The sequence below is a fragment of the Hetaerina americana genome, unplaced genomic scaffold (assembly GCF_022747635.1).
Source record: "Hetaerina americana unplaced genomic scaffold, ioHetAmer1.1.p SCAF_2, whole genome shotgun sequence".
NCBI classification, from domain to species: domain Eukaryota; kingdom Metazoa; phylum Arthropoda; class Insecta; order Odonata; family Calopterygidae; genus Hetaerina; species Hetaerina americana.
Genome location: NW_027286763.1, coordinates 26,028,939 through 26,053,803, shown reverse-complemented (window position 1 = coordinate 26,053,803; position 24,865 = coordinate 26,028,939). Strand labels below are relative to the sequence as shown.

The 24,865-nt window shown below is 46.0% G+C and overlaps 1 protein-coding gene across 1 annotated transcript in view; it reads left to right on the top strand.

Moving 5' to 3' along the window:
- Positions 1–11,276: 11,276 nt before the first annotated feature.
- Positions 11,277–24,865, top strand: part of LOC139687631 (glycogen synthase kinase-3 beta-like) — a 66,800-nt gene continuing 53,211 nt past the window's right edge. Inside the window, exon 1 of the mRNA XM_071584871.1 lies at positions 11,277–11,763. Within this exon, the coding sequence (XP_071440972.1) occupies positions 11,511–11,763 (253 nt within the window). The 5' untranslated portion in view covers positions 11,277–11,510. The remainder of the gene's footprint in view (positions 11,764–24,865) is intronic.

Here is a 24,865-nt window from a genome sequence, read left to right as displayed (position 1 = left end):
GTGTAGAAATTGCATTTTTTTATTGTGATGGTGTAAGGGATACCGTGGTCATGTCTAAAAAGTAAAATTGCTTTCAATCGTGATGAATCGAATATTATGTAAATGTGCTCAACTTGATTATTGAGTATTGTTATTCTATATTTGTAGAATGTCAAAAGTCACATATGTAAGATTCTGATCAAATGCTAATTACTGTGAACTGTGAAAATGGCAATTACTCCGGTCACGAGCGTAATGATTTCAGCGCAACGGGTGCATCCGTGGGAGCCCTATTAAAACTGAGACAAATAACCAAAAGCTAAGTAATCCAAATATGCAAATTTTCCATTTTTTTATTCCAGTCATTTGTTGCATAAAATGTAACTTGCCTATTCCATATTTTTCATTGGCAATGATTTACCCGCTTGGTTAACACCTTCTATCAAGTTGCTCGAGGCTTAGAAAAACGTGTATAGTCATCGGTCAATGCCCATTGGTCGCATTTCAGATACTGCGAGGACCTGTCTTACGCCCTCGTCTGCCGTCAACACGAGGAGGGGACGCCCGCGTACTCGTCCTATCTTCGTCAGTGGGGAGGGATTTTGCGGTGTATTTCCCTTTCCGTGAATATCACGGCTATATTTACTCCCCGATGCGCATGCTTCCCTCTAAATACGTTAAAAACTCATTCTAAATCACATTCTAAATCACAGTCAGAGGTTGTCAAATTTAGGCGTTGTGTGTAGCAACCCTCTGGGGCAACCTGATCTATGCCGAGCTTTGCATTCCTTCGCAGTTGCTCGGGGAATCTTCCATCGCTTGGCACTCATGAATTCCCCCTTGGTCTTCCTCTGCGCATATTTCACTTCTGAGATTTTCTCCACGACGGCGTCTTCAGCAAATCATTGTGCCTCAAGATTTGACGAATTACCTTAGTTAGCACAAACAGTGTATTAATGCATTCTGGACGGGATAATTGGTGGTTTCAGGTGTAACTTATTGGAATCCATTCATATTAGAATGAAAACCTGGAACTTGTGATTCCACAGTATGTTATTTAGACACGACCCGGGTTCCGACGTGTACCATCATCTTCAGGTCCTTCAGGTACATGAAGATGACGTTCAACGTCGGAGCCCAGGTCGTATCTAAATGAAATACTGTCGACTCACAAGTTACAGTTTTTCATCTTAATTCTGGACAAAAGAAAAAAAAGGCTTGGGTATTTTTTCATTTGAATTCGTATCGAATGCCTAACATTGCGATTTATTTTTCGAAAACTGGCGTGAATCATTGGCTTGACAATTCTGCCATAAGCAAAGATTCGCCGTATTGTGCGTGTACTTTGTAGGCGCGGTACTAAACAAGCGTCGCGTACTGCCTTAAACAACTGCTGCGGCAACATCCGCATGCTTCACTTTAAGTTATGGTCGTTCAATTTGTTGACTTCATACTTATTACGCGAATAGGGATGTATTTGGGATTAGGTACTTTCTGTGGACATAAAGGCTTTTTTTTAATCCTTTTAAAACCATTTTTAGCCGTAGTGATTGGAATGAGAAATGATTTTATCGCATGTCCTGAGAAAAGTCTATTAAGCCTGGCTAAATAGTTATTAATAAGGTATTGCATCTGTTTAGGTAGATTTTGAATGGACACAATGGGTAACCGCCTCTACACTTCAAACAGTAAGCCACATCTTACACGGCGAAACAAAACAACCGGCAGTAAAATAAATCCTTCTTAAATTCCGCGTAAAAACTACATCATTGTCTACTTATTCATTTCCTCTCCCTACCTCGCTGGCCTAACGTTCCTCTCTCTATCAGTCTTTACCGTTTTATTGCTACTCAAAATCACCTGACTCTCAAACTGTTTCTTTTCTCCTGTGAATGTCTCCCCAACAACATTTTATTCTCCTAGTATAGTACATATTTTTTCGTTTGTTTTCATTTCCGTTAATTATACGCTTTCCATTCTTCTGTACACCTACATCTGAAAATTATCTAATCTATGCTTATTCTCTTGCCTTAACGACCAAGTTTCTGAGCCGCACTAAAATGCGTTCCGTCGACATAGTTATCAGTAATCTTTTCTTCACATCCTTACTCAAGCACCTTGTCATCATTTCCTTCTTCTTTAAATTGACGTTTTCTTACGAACACAATTCTAAATGTTTTCTCGAAAAACTTTGGCGTTGATGTTTTGGGTATGTTAAGAGTATGTTTATTTTTAAATTTGATTAGAATTAATAACGTTAGGCAACACATGACTCAGCGTACCCATCCAAAGACTCGCCCTTGTGCTTCGCGACTGAGGAGAGCAAGCGCGCCGTGAATGCCCATCTGCCAAAGAAAAATTGTGTTAGCACCACCCTCGGATAAGCCGTCAGCGCGGAAATTTTCACCGGGAGATGTTGCGATTTCGGTCGGGCGGAAAGCCGGGGAAAGTGAGGGAAACCTCGGGAGCAGAAGTGCGTGTCGACTGACCCCCGGGTGTGCGCATGGGGTGCGTATTATAAATCCGGAGATATTTCTGGAGGAGAAAGCGTGAGGAGAGGAGGAGGGGACGTGGGTCGGGGGTTCGGGAATGGAGCGGAATTTTTTTTGTCGGGGAGTAGGGGTGCGGCTGCCGTCGGAGGGGAGGTGCGAGGCGCCCGAGTCACGTGGTGTGCGGAAAGGGGGAGGGTGCGGGCGGGGAGTGAATGCGAGGCGGCAGTCGGGGTGGGTCGTGCGGCGCCGCGGGTCCTTGGACACCTTTTTCCCCCCCGAGAGAGGACAACACGCGCCCTTCCACGCTGGTGGCACGCGGCACGGTCCCTTTCCTCCACCCATCCCTGCACCACGGAGGAGAGAGGGTATGTGGCACGCTGCCGCATAGCCTGCTGTCCGGCCGCCCGCTCCCTTCGGCGCAGATCGATTGGCGAAATCTTTTCGGCCATACCCCCGTGTTGAACGATACTCGAACCTGAGGACCTTTTGGTGAGGAGTTCTTTAGTCGCTGCCGTACTGAATCTCCCGGCGCTCCTACAGTGTCGTAGTGTCTTGCGGCGGTTTGGCGCACGGGGCTGATCCGAGGGGGCGCCTGCCTTCGTGGGTGGGTGGTGTGCTTGGCGGTGGTAGTGCCCCGCGTGGTGTTGGAGACGGGCGTCGGATGTGCCGCTAAGGGACGGTGTTTGTGCCCGTGGCCGGCAGCGGGTGTCGCGGGGCAGGGGGGAATGGCTCCCTCGGAGGGCCCTTGGACGCTGCCAAGGCAGAGCCACGACCTCAGGCGTGAGGGGAGGAAGACGCGCTCGGACCCTGACACTCCCGTACTCCACGACGGAATCTCCTCCTCGTACGGTTACTTTAAGCTCAAGATGTTCTTCAGGAGGCTGAGACTCTCTCTGAGTGAGTGTTTGTCGCTGACACCTCCCCCCCCCTTCCCTTCGTTCCTTTACCTGAGCAAATGGTTCCAAGTAGATGCATCCGTGGTAGGTTGTTCTGCCAGACCTATAAAAGTACCTGGTTTTGGCGTGGGATGGCGCCACTGCTCCCTTCGTACCGCGGATATTAGCATTTATGAAAGTCGTTTTCATTTGACTAGCTTCTATTTCAAAAGGGAACCTAATATTCCGCCGTGCGGTGCCGAGATGGGGTGGAGCAGAGACGAAGAATGACTGGGCGAGAAATGCGGACAGCGCCAAAATGTGAACAAATAGTAGCGCGAATATTTGGGTTCTCTTGGATACGGAACTTGGATGGATCCCGGTGTCGCTATCCGGTTCAAGTGCGGCGTGCCATTTGGAGCGTGTCTAAGCAGTAGTGCCGTCAGCTTTGACCTTCGCTCCCGCTCCTGCCGCCCTCGCGCGCCACTTTTCATTTCGGGGACAGGTCATCACCTGCGCTTGGTGCTCGACGGTACGCTGGAGGGACAGTCTCGGAAGTTCCCGAGGGAGTCAGAATTTACCGATGGTGCTCCATTCCCAAATACGCTTGAAAAATCTCCAGTGGGATCGTAGAAGACGAATGATATGTGTCACGAGGAAGGAAGTGCTATCCTCAACCATTTCCTTCCTCAAGTTTCCGTTATTTTCCTTTGTTGGATTGCCAAATACATCCTGCTTTTCCGAGATTTGTCGTTTTGCGTCGTATTTGTCCCTGTTGAAGGTCATTTGGTGGAGACGGGCAAGAGTCAAATGCATTCGTAAGGGTCGCCGAATTTCCCTTACACTCACTTTCCCGCTTCCAACGTAAGAGGTTATTTGGTGACTCTAGTGAACGATAATTATGAATCCTCGGTTACCTCTTGTCACGCTGCATGCCTCAACCTTTCTCTTCCCGTCCAGGGCGCTATCCCCACGATAGGCGAGACCCTCGTTTATTTACTTTTAATGGGTGCGCATCGACATCACCTCCGCAACCTGGCCACACTTGGGAAGGGCGTGGGATGTTTTAATACTAAACGACCGAATCCCTGAACGCAGTCGGTGCCTTAGTGTGGAATTTTAGAGGGATATATCTCTCGATTCAACTGGCCTCGGAGATGCCTTCCCCCTGATCCCCTCGCCACGCGTGCCGCGATGCTTTCGCGGCGAGTGCTGTCGAGTTGTCGTGTTTACTACGGGGGAGAAAACGTGCCTTACTGCGACGGGATGCTTCGCGGGGTGGGAGAGTGTTTTGAATTCTCTCCGCGCAGGAAGTGGACTCGGCAGCCTGGAGGAGCGCTCGACCGCCGGAGTCTTCTGAAGCATCGGAAGTCGTGCTCTTTCAAGCCAAGATATCCGTAGTGGACGTCCCAAGTTTTTACCCCTTACTGAAATCACGTCCGACAGGTTTCTGCGTTGGTCTTTACGAAAAGTTGAATCACCGCCTTCTCTTGTTGTAGGGATAAGGTTGGGCGGGTTGGAGAACGTGCGTGATAGTGCCTGCCGTTTTCGGCTGCCCGTCCATTGTTCGTATTATATTTCCAGTTGCTACTTGACTCTCGTTGTTCGCGTCTGTAATTATTTTCATGAACTTCACTATTGAACTTTTTATCTCGTCGGGTCTGGTTTAGGTTCTTCTCGAATGTATTCGCTTCCGTTAAACCATGGAGCCCAGATTTCATAGTGAACGATTTTTATTTTCGTAGGATTAATTTTGTTTAAAAGGTGTTGTGGTGCGTGCCTTTTCAGGCCGGTGATACGTAGTGCACCAGGGGTCGAGTCGTGGGAGTGTGCGTCATCGTGCAGAGGAACAGGGGCGATGGTGTGCTTTGAAAGGCGAGAATTGGGCGTAAGCTATCCCGTCGAACTAGTTGTAGCTTATATGGAGTCGCATCACTTGGAATCTCAGATCCAGCCCTACCGTACATCAGCCTTCATTAAACATATTCGGGGGTGGAAATATTTAACATCGAAAAATGTCACCTTCAAAGCATCCCTGCTTTTTACTATGTTTGCCAGATTGTTTTTCAGCGTCTCTTGAAACTAGTCCTCTATATTTTATTCATATTTCGTGTCATAAGAAGCGCGAGTTAAGGGTTTGTTTAATCGCCGGACATTTTTGCGGCGTTTATCGACAGTATAGTACATGTACGGCACGTTCCTGGGAGGCACATGGATTCCTTGATCAATTAATCACAGGTTTTGTGCGCGAGGCAACTATAAACCGCTATCATTTCATTCCAAAATATGCTGTGGAGAGTAGCCCTCTATGCCCCAAAACTTTGTCGTTGGAGCAAGAGGATAAGCGTTAATTGGAGACTTCTGACTGATAGGTGTAGAGAAGGATGCAAAAATTAAATGGACGAAAATCGAATGAATAATATTGATGATCAGGAAGAAGGTAGGTTTTTAGAGGAAATGGACCTAAGGACATCGAATAGCGATTTAACGTTTCAGAATAATAGGGGGATGGGAGGATGTTGCATAAGCGAGGTACGATGAGGAAAAGAGAAAACGCAAGTTGGACGGAATGAAGGTAGGCAAAAGCATATGGAGTTGAAGAAATGATCATTGTAATCTAGTGTGGGTAATGTCCTGTTAGGCGCGGTTTAGAAGTGGAGCAGATCCCTAGGTCCATGAGAAATCTACCTTGATCGGTAATATAATTAATGTCAATAATAATTTTTCCTGAGAGCTCCTCTATAGTTTTTGGAGTCACTCTGCCAGACACCGCCTAAAAACCCTAGCTAAGTATTTTGTAAGTTTATCACGTACGCCCGAAGAATTTTGCTGCTCTTGAATTCTCATATCTTCCGAGTTTTTCGAATCATATTTTTTCCAGGCTTTCTCTTGGTTACGTCATCATCTCGGAGATCCGTACGGTGTTTTTCCACGTCCACTTCTATACATATCCCCTTTTCACCCCGGTCAAACATTTCCTGAAGTATATTAAGAATTCATTAATAGCTCGTTGAGTCTCATAAGGAACGAGGTGTTTAAAATACAGGATTATTTGTAATGGACCATCGTAAACGTCTAATGCAATGCTGGCCACTGAAGACGTGTAATTGACTTACGTAATTGACTGGACAGCAGCATTTCATTAGAATTCTTTCCACTGTTATTTTCATGTATGTTTATTTCATATTTCTGAATGCGGAATGTATTTTAAGCTTGTGTACTTGGTGCGGACATATCCGTCATCGGTTTTTGCGCTTCGGCTGAGACTAGAGCAATTGGGTTATTGCTGGTGTAGGACCATCTTTTGACATGGCTTGACTGGTCTGGAGTAGGACCATCTTTTTTAGTTTTGCTGTCTTCTCGCAGTGCGTCAGTCGCCTGTCATATCGGAGTCCCGGGCAGTACACTGAATGTAGGCGGTTGGTTACATCGCTATTCTCTTCCATGAATTACGTAAATGATATAGATAGCTTCTCTGAAGGTAAGAGTTACGGTGAGTGAACTTAAGAAGTGCACTAGGCACCGAACCGCAAGCCTGGCCACAAAATAATCTTGGACAGCGAGCTGTCTGTCCGTGGGATTGCGGCGGCGCGCGTGTGCGTGTTAGTCTGTGTGAATGGGCAGAGATGTGGCTTTCGATCGCGCGTATTCTCGCGTCGAACGGGCGGGTTAGAGGCCTGTCGACCCCCACGCCCCCCCTCACTGCGTGGGCGCGGCGCCTGGGCTCTCCGGCACGCCGGAGTGAAGACTATTCGCAGTCAGGATGACGTAATACCGACCGGTTATACATTGCCTTAAAAGCCCGAGTTTTGAAGTTGCTCTGGTAATTAACACCCAATAATCGAGTTCCCTAATTTGCATACCTTACAATTAACTATACGCAGAGTGGAGTTCCATTAGCATTTTCCACGTATATTATAATTTATTGCGATACAGTTTCGGTTCGTCTAGTCGTCACCATTCACCAGGATTCGCCGCGATGAACCAAACCTCGTGGATCCTTGACTATGTGTTTCGGCCTCCGCGGGGGTCAGTGCCACTCACGGCGTTGGCGATATTGTATCCCCGATGAAAGAGCGAGAGATCGCACGTTTCGTATCGAAGTGAATCTAGTTTTCGGCCGGACGCATCGTTGGTGGCAATGGTTTGATTCGCGTCTCACTTCCTCCGCCGCAGCCGTAATGGGCGAGAGAGAGTGTGCCTTGCGAGGGTGGTGGGGCGTCCCATTCAAGCGGAGCATAATCCGAGAATACATATTCCTGCCCACGACACGCGTGACGCGGTCGTCGCCGGATTTGGATCGGCCGCTCCTCCGCCGGCCATCGACCGCAATCCTAGGTCGGTCGACATGCCCGTCACCCCTTTTCCCGTGCGTTAAGTTCTCGATTTCGATTCCGACTTCACACTGGCATCGTACCTCACAAATGGAGAAATCGAAGCTCGTGCATAGCTCGACACTTGGCACTTAGCTTTTTATGACATGGAAAACGGGTAATTACTCGAATGGAATATTCAAGAAATGTTTTTATTTACAATGTGTTCCCATATTTCCCATCTTGAATCAGCCGCGAACAATTGGGGCGCAGCTCGGAAAGAGTCTGGTATTTATTTTCTGAATTAAACTAACAAGGAAAGCCATTCGTTTGCTTATATTTTCGATGAGCGATCGGAAAGTGTGACGGAATTATTGGAAAACATGGGATGGGAGCTGCTCGTGACATGATGTACGCGCGAGAAAATGCAGTCCCTGAATTCCATGACCAACCAATTCCAATCTTTGTAACCATCTTTAAATGGCTGGTAGTGTAACTGCCTCAGTAATGTGACGTATGGTGTGTATTATTGATTGAAATTTGAAAGGTGACTCGATCGCATTAATACCGTGGGCAGATAGATTTTCCAGTGGGAAACAAAGCTGAACACCTATAAATACGAACGAACGTAAATCTCTTTCTGATCCAATTTAAAACCTCTGCGTACACATTGTAGAAATTCTCTGAAAGGATCTCAACATTTCTCTTCCCTCGTCTTTTATGTTAAAAAATATAGGCAAGTAAACAATTATTAGGCATAAATGAAAGCTAAAAAGTGTTACTGTGTAGTGTAAATGGATATAGTGCCATCGAATTAACTTAAAAAAGTTGTTGGTTTCCGTTTTCCCGAATGATAAAGTATTAATTACCTACGGAAGCTTGGTGTGTAAAACGTGGTCATTGTAGCATCATACCTTTAGATTTCTTGCCAGCAGTTTCATTGTTCTAATGAAAATTAACTGCAACATTCGCCAAGGAATTCGGTAGGAATGGCAGGAGTCGCTAAGGTGTAGCATCGAAAGTTGAGTCATCATCGGGGCTCTTTTACGGTGTTGAAACTAGGTGGCCGCAGTTGCCAAAGCATCAAAGGCATTTATAAACCAAAGTTTGGGATAAAACGAACGAGGGCTTGTTTCAACGAGTAATCGGGCTTGTACGAGTATGTGCCTATTGATGTTACAAAACTCTAGTTGTTACTTCATTGTCCCCCTAATGTACCTTCGCGTTAATTATTACTCTCAGCCAGTTGTTTTATGATTTGGTAATTTTATAATTATTTAGGAAACCGAAATCCTTTTTATGTCATTTTGGAACAAACGGACTAAAACTAATGTGTGTTGATTTGCACTTCCTTCGTTAATTGAATGGTAACGTTCACGGGGGTCGGCCGTGTATTAATTAACTTGTGTGGGGAAAAGGCCGTGCGGATGGCTATTAGGCTGTCCCGCGAGGAGTGCCGTTTCTAGTCAAAAACATTGTCGATATTTAACGCTGGCCTAGCCGGTGAAAGATGTTAGTAGGTTAGCTGGTGGATAACCGAGGCCTTAATCGTGTTTGGTTAATTCATAGGTAGACGGGAGATTGTTAATGTGATAAAATTTTAATGGCATTCTTTTACTGTAGTATTCGCCCGGGTAAAATTTAGTTAAAAATCTCTCAATTTTTAAAGGGTCACCCTAATCCGGTAGAGACAACTGCAAGTAATTATAGGAACCCAGCGTATGGTCTGATTCGTATTGCGAGAGACACGATGTCACCCACAGGTGTAGTTGTGGGGGGGTGCGGAGGTGTGTGGCGTGCTCCAATTAGGGTAAGCATTTAATGATTGGCACTGCTGAGCGTCCCAAGTGTGCGTGAGCGGGCGGAGGGGGAGGGGGACGGACGGCCGCCGCTCGTCTTATTTTCGCGCCAAGGGCGGCTGCTCCGCACCAACATCCCATGCGACGACGGACGATGCTCTCGTGATAACCTCGTCAAGGATTGTGCTGAATCATTCAACTGGGATGACCAAATTTGGAAAATGAATATGACTCAGCAGTTTATTTAGTTATAAACAGTCATCGTAAGTAATTTTATGTCTGGTCATATTTTTCCCTAATGTTTTAATTAGCAAGTACTATTTTTTATAACTTGTGAATAAAATGTACTTTGACGTCATCAGCGACTCCTCTCTTGGTAATTTCATTCGCAACTCGTTGGTGAAAATTGAAAATACGGCGTAAAAGGTTTTCTAAAATTATTTAGGGTAGTCTATCGTCTAAGTTAGGTTTTGGGCGTCAAGACGAGTTTAATCACTGCTACATTTCTACATCTCTTATAACAGGACCTAACCTGGCCATTCTTCATTTCCACGTATTCTCTGAGACCCTTCATTCCCTCCAACATTCCCATTCTCCTTTCCTCGCCAATAGGCCTCCCTGCACCCATTCTTCCTGCCTAATTTGGATTCCTCTCGACAATCTTCTCTCCTACCTCGCCACTCCCAGTTTGTTATCCTCTCTGCCCTTAATACTTTTTCGATTCTTCTCCACACCCACATCTCAAAGGTCACCAATCTGCGCCTATCACCTCGCCATAGGGCCCAGGTTTCCGCGCCTTACTAAACTACGTCCCTTGTCAATGTTTTCTCTTGTCTCTTCTGTACATGCAGAATTAAGTTCCGTAATCGACTCCCTCCGAATTAAATCTTCTTCGCTTGACGGAATCCATGTTCCTTTTTCGTACTGCATTAACCCTCTTCCTGTGTAGCATTTATTAGATAGTTTTATTAATTAACCAGATGTATTTTTTTGCGCTGCATTTTTAATTTTTAACTTAGCTTTCTTTTTTCTCTAGAGCATCATTATCTTAAGTTTATTTCCAATGTTTACCTGTCATACTGATTTTTAATCTGCTCAGAAATGAGTGCAATCCCACCCATGATTGGCTAAGTTGATTTTAGCCATCCGCAGATTTTATCTGACGCTCACCAAGTTTTTCCCACCATCAGTCCATCCTATGCCGCACATATTGTTTCCTCTGCATGTATGTTGAAAATAAGAGATGGCAGTGGCTGTAATGCTCCTCCTAGTCCGAAACTGAACTGACATGAGTTGTCACCACCACTGCAGCGGTTTTTGACGAGGTCTGCATGCGAATTGGTCCCTTAAGTCAGTTGATTTTGCATTCGATAAAAATCTATTGGTTACGGATCAACTCGTAGTGTGTATCGTGGGCTTAGGTGCACTTTATAGTGTCGCCGCCATATCGATGCATCGTCGTGTTGCACTCTGGCCCCGAAGCGGAGGAGTCTGCGTGGAACTCCCACGCCTCTCCCTGCCCCTCCTTTTCCCTTACTCCCCTCTTCCGTGAGGGGTGTGGACCGCGTGCGCTTGCTTAAGCCTCTCTCCCCGACCGCCCTCCCTCCTTTCAGCCATCCCTCCCTCACCCGCGCAAACACAGCGTGGAGTACTCGTCGGTGAGAGATAGCGCTCTTCTCTCTCTGCGTCCCCCCCCACTCTCAAGCCACGATCCCCCCCGCACCCCCGTGGTCCTATTTTTCCCCCCTCCGGTGCTTCTCTCCCTCCAGCGACTCGGGGACGCGTAGAAGTAAGAATCAGTCGTCTCTCTTCCCCGGAAGAGAGAGAGAGACCGAGGAGGGCATGATGGCAGTGTCGCAGCGGCGAGACGGCAGAAGCGGATAGCGCGACCCCTGACCGCTCCCTCCCGCTCCTGCCCTGCTCCTCCTTCGCGCCTCTCCCGAATTCTTCCCCCGGCGCGTGGCGTGCGTGTGTCGTGTGTGCGTGCTATGGGTGTGGGTGGCACGGCCTCCGGGTGCGAAGGGCGGTCCCGGTGCCGCGCCCCCCCTGGCCATGGGCGGAGTACTCAGGGGCGTCGCCTTCGTCGACTCCATGCCTCCTTCTTCGTTCCTCCTCCCGCGCTCGTTCAAGCAGAGGCAATCCCACCAGGGCCGACAGGAGACGCCGCAGCATCGGCGAGGGGAGGAGGGCGGCGGGGGACTGCTTCCGGGGGCGGCGGGTGACCACCGACATCCCGACGGCGACGATCGCTCCGATTGCTCTTCCTCCAAGTCGCCCTCTCCGCGCCGACGACGCTGGCCCGCCAGTAAGGGATCACCCTCCCTAGTTAACAACATTAGCGCGCGGGGCAGGCTTTGATTTTGCCCGAAGTGCATGCATGGCCTGTCCTCGTTTGATTGCCTCTGCCACGACTCGTTTGTGGGCATGCCGGGTGGAGAGGTCCGTGTGACAGCGCGTTGGGGGATCGGCATGATGCGGTGGCTAATGTGCAGGCTTTCCACTGAGAGGGCCCGGGTTCAAATCCTGGAGACAACAAATATTTTTAGTGGTATCCCGATTCCAACTTGAGGTGCATGGTGGAGAGCTCTTTGAGTGAGTACGTCGTCCGTCGGATGGGACGTTCAACTGCGGGGCCCTTGGCGTTATTCGACCAGAGTAAGCTAATGCCGACGCCGGTTTTCTCTCCACACTTCCTTTCCCATCCATTCCTAATGGCGCAAATGGCCTTAGCTGTCGGTCGTCTCCCATAAAAACTACTACTTAGCGTCAAGTCACGTTGTGGATCACCCCATAGTCATGGTGTCGTGAGAATGCCTGTAACTTTGAGATGTCGAAGGGGATCGAGCCACATTCGCCTCGATGCAAAGTTGCCGAGGAACCCAACCGCCAGAGTGAATTAAAATCCACGACCCGTGAATCGGTTGTCAGTCGCTTTGCTCAACAAACTAATTCAATTTCTGAGACTCCTAACCTAAATGGCGGTAGAATGAATGGTTGATGGGGCTATCGTATGCACGAACAGGTATTAATTCGCTCACGAGTATGTACGATAGGAAGAAACGTGACAAAACAGGGTTGATGGTGTGTCAAGGTATTCAAATGAATATCCGTGGGTATGCAGTAATATTACTACGTATTAAATTTATACGATTACAGGGGTGTTGCCATGTATTATTTGCAATGATTTTAGCTTTCAGGCAGTATCTCACGTTCCGCGTGGGAGGATACTGCGCCATTGACACCGGCACCTCTGACTGCCGTCAGTAGCTGCACTCGTAGATGAGAACAAGGCTTAATCGACTATCGACATCCATAAATTTTAATCCATTCTTACATTGTAAATCCGTAAATATGTGGATCAAAGTTTTCCCCTTTTCAGAATTTTTCGCTAGCAGTGAACATTGTGGAATTAAACTAACGAAAATCAAATGCTGGCTTCGTGTCGCCCTTCAAAACTCAGCTCTAAAAACAAAGCGGCCGTCGTGATTGGGGGGTAGTCTGAGGCGGTCCATTCGAATCATGACGACCGCCGCCTGCGTCCACTCCCGGCAGGTCGAGCACCCCTTGCCAGTCGTCCACGCTCTCATCATCTCTACATCTACATCTACATAATACCCCGCAAGCCGCCGCAAGGGCGTGTGGCGGGGGGTTTTCGGTCACCAACGCTCTTTACCTCATGGACTGTTCGAACTGCTCCGGAAACGAGCGAGTGAATGCGTCGCCATCACCTTCGCATGAAACTTGAAAGTCTTTCAGGATTTCGTGTGGGGGTAATTAATGTTCATACCCTCCCGAGTTTCGTTTTCGTTGGGCCTCCTGTTTTTATTTAAAAATGTCATCGATACTATCAGACATTACGTCTGTTGTATTGTCAAATTGATGGTTCCATGTGAGGACGTTCTTCGTCCCTGGCACCCAAAGAATTTTGGAAGCATGCGAGTAGTCCTCTCAATGGGGGCGTCACTCTTTCGGGAGCGACTGCGCTGCATTTATTTCATTAATAGCGGTTTTTAACTTGCCAGCAAGAACCTTAATTTCTGTTGCATAATGTAATTCCTTTACTCCGAGTTATCCCTTTGACAGCTTTAGTATTTGGGGGGAAGGTATAGGTACTGTGTTTGAGGTAATGACATTATAGTCTTGGGAATTAAAGGATTTTACCATCAAAATCGATAATTTTGAAGTTTTGAAGTCCTGTGGGCAAGGGTACAGAGGAGAGAAGACCTTTCATATCTGACTGGAGGCGGGTTACGAGTGGAAAGTTGAAAATATTAATGTGGTTGGGTTTTTCTTTTTAAAAATTAAACATCCTGCTAGTTGCTGATGATAATTTAAGAAGACTATTAGTTTTCCACTAAATATTATCGATTTCCTGCGAGCCGTGTTTTTTGTCTCACCATTCATTAGCCAGAGGACAAAACATACTGCAAGGCAGCATCTTGTGATCCATATACGTTATCTGTGTATATCACCTTTTCACATTGTGTACATATTTATCATGTTGCGTGCACACTTACCATGTGATATACTTCTTTTAATTTTGGCATGAAGAAATTCCCCCGGTTATCTTAACCCAATAAATTTTACTTCATCCTGGGAGGTAGGTCTTCTTCGGTGGAAAATTTCGGGTGTTAGCTCATCGTAAGCGAGGTATGAAAGATATATGGTCATATTCAAGGATGGCACAGAAGAAATGCATACACGTATTAACAGTTCTTCGGTTCGAGAGTTTTAAATCACCATTCCTTCCAGTGCTGTCATGAAGCACACAAACAACCACCGTTGAAATGAGAAAGTGTCGGAGAGGGCTGATTCGGTTCTTCGTTAAGAACCGTTGGGCGTCCTCACTCGAGGTATTTTCCATGGAGAGTCTCGTGGAAATCAGAGTCCACCTTTGCCGCGGTCTGTGAGGAATATTTATGATGGCCCATAGTGATTTCAAATTTGTTTTCGTGTCGTTTCAACGAATTCTATCTTTTAAAGGCAGGTTTTGGCCTACTCCTAATGACTCTTTATCTTCCACGTATGGCGAAGACACCCGCTTGTTTTTCTTACATTATTTCGTTCTTCGTAAATTCTACCTGCCTTCATGTCGTTTGCAAAGTCTCTTCTCTTGCAACCTATACTATACCTATCCCACATTTTAGCTTCTGTCATGGCCTTCACATCCCAAACAATTTACAATATTTCCGGCGCTAATTATTTCTGCCGTCTTCGGGTTTCCCTAATTTCTTCTCTTTTTCCAACATATGTATAAGTCCAACGTTCGTCTTCCTCTCTTGTTCAATTTATTTTCTTCCGTCTTCTCCTTATCTCAAAAGTTAGAATCTGCGATCATACGCTTGCCTGAAAAACCATAGTTCCGATCCATTCTGTACTGCACTCCCATGCTAGTCCATGTTGATAATTTCTTTACATATTTACTCAACTCGCTAGGTAAATATATAAATGTGGTAATCCCCGTCTTTCAATTGCTCCCCTCGCCTAACCTCTTCCAATGTCCCTTTTTCTCTGCTTATTTTCCGCTCTAATATGTGAACTAATCCCCCTACTTCATATCCCCCCTCCCACTTTAGTGTTTTACTTTCTTACTTGTCGAGAGTCTGATTACCTCTGTTTTCTCCTGTTTAATCGTTCTTCCACACTTGTTGCATTTTCCCTTAAATCATTCGCAAATAATTTCAATCCCTTGGCTGCCTAAACTAATGCTTAAACATGAGTAAACCTGACTTAATCACACCGCCACCCATTCTCATTCTCACCTGAAGCCCTTCCCATGCTAACCCTAACATTTAATTCGCATATATATATATATATATATATATATATATATATATATATATAAAAGTCAATATATTTTATGTCGTAGAATATGATGTGCTGTTATAAGAAATTATAATCCCTCTGCAGTACTTGGCAATCCGTGTACTAAGCAATAGGTGTATCTCGCAGCGTAGCGTCTTCTAATTTCGGGGCGTTTCCAGGACACGAGTTCGCTCGCCGGCGATCTAACTACTTGAGTTGTGCGTCGCGCGCAACGCACAGCGTGGCAAACCTCTTAGCGGTGCGTGGCATAACTTGAGGACGGGGCCGTAATCGGTGCCCTCCCCGCTCCCCTCGCCGGGGGGCACCAATTCAATTCGCGAGCGAGCTTCCCTTCCCTTGCGGAGGGAAGCTCGCTCGCTATGGGGGAAAGAGAAAAGTCGCCGGGTTGATCGGTCGGTGGTCGTCATGCCACCGGCGGAGTCCCCCCTCTCTGCCCCCCGATGCGGTGGTCGTCCATGAATGACGAGGAAGAGGAGCGGTCGTGGGGGGGGGGGGGCATAACGGAGGAGATGCCCGCTGAGGGTGGGGTGAAGGCGACCCCTCGGGACATATCGAGTTTTTTCCGCCGTAGCGTAGCAGCAGCACAGCAGGCCGTGATGCAGCCAACGTGCTCACGGCAGGGGCGGCGGGTGCTTGCGGGGGGTTATCTCGCGCGCGCACACACACACACGAGAGAGAGAGTCGGAGCAGTCATCGATTTTGGCTGCCGCTCACACTCCACTCGGCGTTGCCGTCGTCACATGCGGCGGCTTTCGAACTGCGGGGGGAGGGAATCCTTGGGAGTGTGAAGAGTGAGCGAGGGGGTGGGGGGATTGACCACTCAGCAGGTGAAAAATCGAGGGAAACGTCAGAAATCACGCGGTTTCCTCACAGTTACAGTATTAAAAAAAGTATAAAAATTCGACCTTTTCGCGCAAATTCTGAATACGAAATACGGATTTCCGATGAAAAAAATGTCCTTAAATTGCTTGATCAGTTCTTGTGCGTGCCCCCTCTAACAATGGTAACTGCTTATTACGTAAACTACACATAAGTATACATTCGGACCGACTTCGGCGATACCAGTGGCTCTTTAAGCACTGATCCATAAAAAGCATCTAATCAGATACCAAATGAGAAAACTTGCGGATCGAGGGCGACATGTTCTTTGAGGATTGGAATGGAGTGAAGGGGTGCGGGTGGCCACGACGGAGCGCCCCTGGAATGTCAGCCGCTCCTCCCGCCCGAAGACGAGGAAGGAACTCCCCTCTCCACTCTCTCCGCCGTGGTTGTTACCCGCCGCGCCGGGCCTCTCCACGCTCTCTGTGGCTCGAATATTCCTGGAAAGGAAGTGCCCTGTGGGGAGGGGGGAAGGGAGTCATTATTCAAAGGATCTTTGGGATAAATTCGAAGAAGGCAAAAAATGTAGACGAAGGGCATATTAAATGGCAGGAGAAAATTTTGGAGATTGTGATGTATAAAGGGAAGAAAGTTTGATAGACGAGCACGAGGACGGAATGGACGAAGGAGAAAGTAAATGCGGTTAAGAAATCGTCCATTACAATGTCGCTTTATGGTATTAAGTGTCGTAATTGAAGGAGTTCAGAAATGTAGCCAATGGGTCTAACAGCTAACCCGCAGTAGACCACCTGTCTAGAATGTTTTCGCTAGTATGTTGGCTACTGCAAACATTCTAGCGACGCGGAGCAACGTGATGTGGTGGACAATAATCCCTTATTGAAACCATTGAACGAGGGCGCAGAATGAAGATCCGCGATCCATCCCCCGGTTCGCCCCATTTGGCGCTCCTCTGCCTCATCGGCACCTCGTGAGCACTCCTTCCGGTATCTCGTCGGTTGTCGCGCTGAACCCCCTCCCGCCCCTCTGGTCCATGGAATGCCTCACCGCACACGAATGCTTTCACTCATCGCTTTACATCCGCGTCGTAATCTTGCTCTGAGAGCCGTCCTGTGTATGAGGCGGGAGGTGCCCATTAGGTTGATTGGTTGTGATTACACTTCATGCATTAGGCTCAATTATTTGTTAATTGGGATGTTCAAATTACACGGCGTGATGTTTCCTCTTGTCATTTTCACAAATTGTGCTCAGGAAAAATAATATCTTGAGTATCTCTCGGCCTGTTCGGCAGTCGATTTCCCCTCTTGCTGTGGTCTCGCCTGCAAATTTAACGCAGGACTGAAATTATTCCCTATGTGATCGTCGAACTCGAATTATTTTTACGTGTCTACAATTTTAAATCGTCTGTATAATCTGTGAGCTTCCGGTGGTTCAAACAAGGCTGGCTATCTAATAATTATGAGACGTTTTCTCTTCGTTCTTTTATCGATTCTTCACGAAACAGACGGCGGTTCTTTATGTACTCCGTAATCGCAAGCCCTTTTCAAGGCCCCAAACACTCGACGCCTATTCAATGTGAGATATAAACAGCGCGAACTGACTCCTTTCAATAACATTTTGGTTCGGATATTTTCTGCCATGCGTTTGCAGATCCAAGTAACGTCGTTACAAATCCGCTGCAGATGTTTCAAACGTTCTTTTGTCGTATTAGATATTTTTCGTGATCCGTTCTTATTATAAAAAATTAAAATCCACTCAACAGGATATTCTTCCCAAAAGTATCCCTGAAATCTCATGAGGAATTTTTCCGGCGATGTGCGAGGATGTGCGTGTTTGAAGCAGCCGCACACAGGTCATCCCAATAACTTTCTTCATCCGATTTAGTGAGAGACGCGTTCGCCGTTTGCAATACTCCTGTGACGCCACCTGGACGCACGTGCGGCGATGTCCCCGCAACTTGCCTCCCGTCATTCACCTCCCCCCCCCCCTACAGCCGGGGGGCGTAATCCCGAATAGCCGCCGCACTCGGGACACCCTCTGGCGTTAGCTCTTGCCCCTTCCCCAGCTCAACCGCCTGATCGTCCCTGTCGAAGAATGTGTGTTCTATGGTGTTCGATTCCATTCATTCATTTCGATGCGACTCTCAAATTTCTCCAATCCATTATTTCGTTACTCTTTCTCATTCCGGCTCATTCATTTTCGATTCAGTGTCGTTTCGCTTATTATACGCGACGTATGACGCGTCACGTCTTGGAGACAGACCTCTCTTTAAGGACGGTCTGCGCCCCTCCCTCTTAGGGTGTCGGCAGAAATCATCGATCCCCCTACACTCCCCTCCCCGCCTCCGTTTTTCCCCTCCCGTGGAGACGTCATCATTTTGCTCCAACGCGCGGCGTTAAAAAAATGAATGGAAAGAAGTACATTTTCCTTACTCTATTTGATTTTATGCGCGCTGAATTTGGAATGTTGGTCTTCATTTATTGATACCCTTTTTACCGGTTAAGGTAGGTTTTGGATGGACACTCGAGACTAGCCACTCTTACCGTCGTAAGCATCTATTAACAAGATACAAACTGACCTCCGATATTGCCGTGTGCCCTCCTTTAATTCTGCGGACTTTCTGCCTCCCTTCATTTCGTCTAACATATCTATGTCCCTCCCGTCGGATCGGTATGGTGCGTTGGCTAGTGTACTGGCTTACTACTCTTGAAGATGCGGGATCGAATCCAAGCGGTGAAAGTGTTTGGTGACAGGGTGCCACGTGGAGAGCACTTCAAGTGGATTGAGCGGTCCGTCGAATGGATGGCTAAAATGTGGAGTCCTTACCCAAATCAATCCCTAATGACGCAAGGGACTTAAGCTGTCGGTCGCCTCCCCTAAAAACTAATACATGTACTAATAAATCTGTCCATACCCCTCACCTCGCCTGCCGAACCTTCTCCGTTCTATCACAAGTCTTCAGCATTACATTGCTAATAATATCCCTCCGCATCCACTTCTCCTGCCTCCTTTGATGCGTCTTTAGCATATCCTTTTTTCGCTAAAACGTACTTCCATTCATTTCCATTCTTTATACGATACAAATCGAAATGTTCTCCCTTGATGCGCTCGTCTAGTGGTGGAAAGCGAGAGTGATGCGTGCTGGTTGAGGAAGAGCGGGAAAAATGGAGAGAAGGATGATATCGATTCCTTTGCTGTTTTTTTCGTCCGTTCCCTTCACGATGTTGGGAGTGTGGGTGTGGAGTGAAAGAGGGAGAAAGGTGGTGGCGCGATCAATGCCACCCAACCCACTAGGGCCGCCGCACCCCATCCCCCCTCCGTCACGCTTTTCTTCCTCCTCGGTGGTCCTCGTGTCGTTCCCCGCGCGAACTTTTCTCATTCCTCAGCCAGCCCGGCACACCTTCGCCACGCGCCACTGGGCTCAGATGAGGAAATGACGGCCATTCCGAACCTCGGCAAATTACATGGTTTGTTTAAAAAGTATCGGGAACAGTTTCTCGGATATTGCTAGAATACCTCAAGATTCTTCGAAGTACATCCCTTGAGCGGCGACACACTTTTGCCAGGGGCTTTTCCACGACTCGAAGGCTCCCCTGGTAGGCGGATTCTGGAAGGTTCTTAAGGGTACGCGTGCAAGGTCCTTTGACGGCACTTAAGGTCCCATGGTGGTGTCTTTTGAGGAAGGGTTTCACCCTTGGGGATAGGAAATAGTCTTCCGGTGCCAAGTCGGGACTGTAAGGGGATTGGGGAATAGCGATGCCTTAATTGAAGGTCTCCGCAAGCGGACACTAGACTGCTCTTGGTCGTCCGTCGAAACCTTCCGGGCGGGTTTAGCGCTGATCTTTCGCATCGTCAAATTTTCAGTGATAATGGTGTGTATTGTCATCTTATCAATACCAATGCGTTCTGCGATCATGCACACACTTAACCGGACGGTTTGAATTCAGCATTTCACGCACTAATCAGGAAAACATTGTTACCGATACTTTTTATACAAACCTTGAATAACAAATGTTCACGAAAATCTGAAAGGAAGCAATATTAATTAGAAATGTCAATAAATTCCGTATATATATCGTATCATATTCCCTTAAGCCATTTATATTTTCGACATAACGTATTTGTGTAACGTATTGCTTATTTATATATAATAATGTTATATAATAATGTTTTGCTTGTGTTAATATTTTACCTTCCGGGAGAATAATTTTCCACATCAGAAAAAAATACTAGTTCTTACGTATTATATCAATGTTATCAAATTACGTTGGACCACTTCAGTTTAAAATGGCCTAACTTCTTAAAATCGCTATCACAAGCTTTTAATCTTCGTACCTTTTGTAGGTATTTTTGAATTTCATCATTTAAATCATCCATACTCTTGTGCTTAGATAGCATTATCTTTCGGAACAAGGCAATTTGAATATGTGCAATAGGTTTTGGATATGTGTAAGTATGGGAAGTACAATCATTGCAAGTATTTGCTTATTTTCATGTGTTTCATCAAATCACTAGGTTTACGGAGGACAGTTGAACTCGTGGGGACGTATTACCGTGGCTTCGGCACAGCTTCAGTTTGGCTCGCGGCGCGAATTGAGAGTGAATCGCGTTCGCGCCCTCAAAATAGATTAGCCGTGCGGCGTTTCGTTTTTACGATTTCTCACCAATACGGAATGATCAACTCAAGTTTGTCTTTTTTTTCACGTTAAATGTTGATACCTTTTGGCACCCGCAAACACCTCAATTTTGGCTCGTAAAAATGATTAACCGCTCCAAGACTTTTTTTTAGGACCGGTTAAAGAGAAATAGAAGAAAAAATTAACTTCAAGCCATCAGATTCAATTAACCAACAATCAAAAAAATCAACCGAGCTGCTGAAAGTTGTGGCTATAGCTGATACGTGAATTGACTCTTGTCTCCCATTTTAATCCATTGAAAATATTCAGTTTGTTTTCCGAAATCGAATTTGAATTTTTAGGTTATTCACGTTGATAATCACTAACATTGTTTTATAACCGACCAGGTTTTGATGTCCCACATCATCAGGTTTCTATATAGTAGGTCACCTGAAAATGGTGTACTGTTTCGATATCTGATCGGTTAAAAGCGTTTTTAACTGGTGGAAAAGTGCTGTTATTCGGTCATTTTGTTTCATTTGCATCGGATGTCACGTTTGAAACTACGCTATTCACGATTATATTGAGTTGGCATACATTTATTTCGCCTATTACCGATGTCTATTTAAAGTTTCCTTGATGCCCACCGAAGAACTTCATAAAGGGAAAACTAACTTCAGCGAAGTTATAAACAACTAACTCATAAGTTTTGCACGAGGAACTCAACTCTCATCAAGTTAATTAGTCGATATCAAGTTAATTGGACCAAGATGCCCACACGTGTTGTGTGCCAAGTTGTTCCACGAACGATGCAAATGAATTGAATTGGAATTGAAATGAAGTTCGGCCATATTCACTACCGACAAAAATGTTGGACCCTCATGAATTTCTGACCAGTTCGTTGTGTACTTCCGACATCCGGATAATGAGACGTCCATTGATATCATTGATCATGTCTTTGCTCGGTCATGTGCTCGAGAAAGGGAAGGAAGGATGAACTTGACCGAGGTATTTTCATAATGTTGTCATTATGGCTAACATTTTATATTCGGCGGGTGATTTGCTTAAATTAGCGACTGTGGGTCGGGAGTGTGTGAAGGGTTGAAGCCGGCCCAGTTGCAAGCCTTGTCCACCAGTCCATCGAACGACTTGATGCTAACTCGGTCTTTTTAAAAACCCACGTCGAGGGAGGGGCGGGTGGAGAGCGGGGTAACTGTGATAAAGTAAAGGGGTGAACCGCAAGGCGATTGGGGTGTGGACTCATTCCCTCGGAGTGTGCGTGCGTAGTTCTCGTGTTTTGTGCGCGCATGTCGCTCCCTTCCGGCTGCTCCAATATGGGCTGCACACCTGCGTGGCCCCGCAGCCGGCGGGCGGGCACCTTGCGCGACGGCGGTGCAGGTGGGAGACGGCCTGGCATCCCAGGCATCTCTCTTGGGGCCCTCCCACAACGAGTCAGAATTACCCCATCCGCGAGCCTCACCTTGAGAAACGTGAGCTCCAACATATCTGCTATAGTCACGAGACAATGTTAAAGACAGTTGGGTGAGTTTGTTTTGTAGGATCCCATTTATGTAGTATTAATGCTATCCGGTTGACCTATTTGACAACAGCATTCGAAATGATGTACAAAGCATGTGTTCCTAGTGCCTATCAGAAGCAGTAGTAGTTTTGAATGCAGGAGTTATATATCTTGCCGAAAATTAAAATTTATAAATATGAAGTAATTATGAAAAGGTGTTGAATATTTCAAAATTCATATTGGTCTAAATAAGTGCATTTTTATCGAATATTTAGAATTGGGTAGGAAAGTGATACCTTGACCTGTCATCACCTTGCATCATAATCGAGTCACTAATCTATGTCAGTGACCTGATGAAGATTGGAAGTGTATTATTTAAACTCTAATGCCCGTCATGTAATGCCAATGACCTGTGTCAAAAAATGGTAATGCGTGCTTTGATTTCCAATTTGGGTGATTTTATTTTTCAACAGTATAACTACTTCCAATTTATTGTTATAGAATATACATATGTGCAGGAAGCTCAAGCCATTACGGCTATGAGATTCGAGGTGAAATTCCAACATTTTTAGTTTTCAAATTCAGTAGAGAACTGCAAGAGATGCCGCGACATTTACTTTAACAGAGTCCTCCGTAGAAGTGGATAAAAAAATGCAGGAATTTCACTGGGTAAAAATCATTCGCCTTGACCGGGATTAGCACTCAGGCCCCTCTATGTCCAGCTGATAGTATTAACTAGTTCCACTGCCGAGAAACCCTCTTACTCAGGAAATTTCGCGGTAGTTAAAAGATCAAGTTGTTGTGACAAATTTACATCGTTTGTACGGCCATTCGTCGCAACATCTTGTTCTTTTAATATCCCTTGAAAACCAGTGTAGCTTATCGCCTTGGTAGCTAAAATTGTTCAAATACTCGGCTAGACATCGAGGCACCCAGTTACGAATCCCGATCAAGGCGAATGTGCTTTACCGCAAAGTTCCTCTTTATTTCAACATTTTTACAATGGGGGTAATATACATTTCCAACATCACTGCTAAAGAAACCTTCCAATTAATCCAAAAGCTTCAATCTGCAATCTAACCATCGCTCCGTGAGTGATTCCCAGCCCAGCTCCTCTAATATTTTGGATACGCCACTAAGTGTATCATAAGAACGTTACACAAATCCAGCTCACTAGCAAAGCTAGTTAGGTAAATGTGATGAAAAAGTCAAAGAGAAATGTTATCTGTCGCTGGTAAGGCCTCATATAGAATATGCTGCGAGTACATGGGCTCCTCACGAAGTTGGATTAATTGCCGAATTGGATCGCGTGCAGTGTAGAAGTAAAATATTAAAGGAACTAGGCTGGGAATCACTCATGGATTGAAGGTCTTGCATTCTTTGGAAGGGGGTGTCTTTAGCAGTGATGTTGAAAATGTATTATTACCCCCATTGTACTACGGTAGGAGAGATTATGCTAATAAAATTAAAGAGATTAAGTGTAGAACAGATAGTTTTAAGATGTCGTTTTTTCCACGAACATTATTGGGGTAGGGGATCACAAGGACATTACGTTGTCCGAAGTTATTTAGGCGATTAGGCCTAATCGCCTAAATAACTTCTGACAACGCTTTGTGATAGACAGCCGTCACTTATTTTAACTTTTGGAACTTTGAAATAATATCAGCGTTAAATTTATCGTCACGGGTGAATGATTGACTTTGCGTCCAAAATAAAGTATCAGTTGTTACACCAATAAGCGCGCTGTATTTCCTTTGCGTGTAGGTTTAATGCGTGTTGTAATATAATTGTTTCCCACGTTGACACCACGTTACAGTGTTTATGGTTTATTTAAGGCAAAAATACTCGGGAGTGGGAATTCGGCATATTCGGGAGTAATGAAATCGGCCGTATGTGGCAGGTCTAGTGTTGCCAGAATCTGAGATGAAACTGCACGGCACTGAGAGCTGTTCGGAGAGAATTGAGTGTCAAAATTAATAAGCGATAATGTAACCTTATCATTGATTTCTTTTCGCCTAGTTGGGTATCTCTGGTGTTTCATGTCTCCCTTGAACCCCGATCAAGTACCGCTGCTGCCTTTTCTGTCTTCAGGTGGTCGAATGAGTTAAGTTGGCACCGCGCTGACGGCCCTAGGATTATAGCCGGGCTCATCATTTACCTGACTCACTCGATCGAATTTATTATGCAAGTTTGGTCAGAAAAACGAGGGACAGTCATCATTGAAGAATGTTGTGTGGTGCAAAATTGATCAAAATCATATTGATAAACCTTCACGTTGATTACTGTCGTGATGCTGTCGTGAAATTACATCATGTATCAGAGCACCCGTCTACTGAGCAAAAGGTCACGAGTTTATAGGCCGGTGCCCGAGCTCCCCGGGTCACTGCCAGAGTCCAAGCGGTGTAGTTCTCGGGGAAACCGCAGTCGGTGAACATAAGGAACCGGCCTCCTCTAGTTGTCCCTTAGAAATTAGATAGGTAGATAGGTCTTTCTTCGGTCGAAATTGAGGCCAGGAGGGAGGGTAGTCCCCTCTAACTCTAAAAATTATCAACTTAGCTTTAGGATTCATGACTGGGTCAGTGGAGTTAAGTTTCCCATTATTTCCAGTA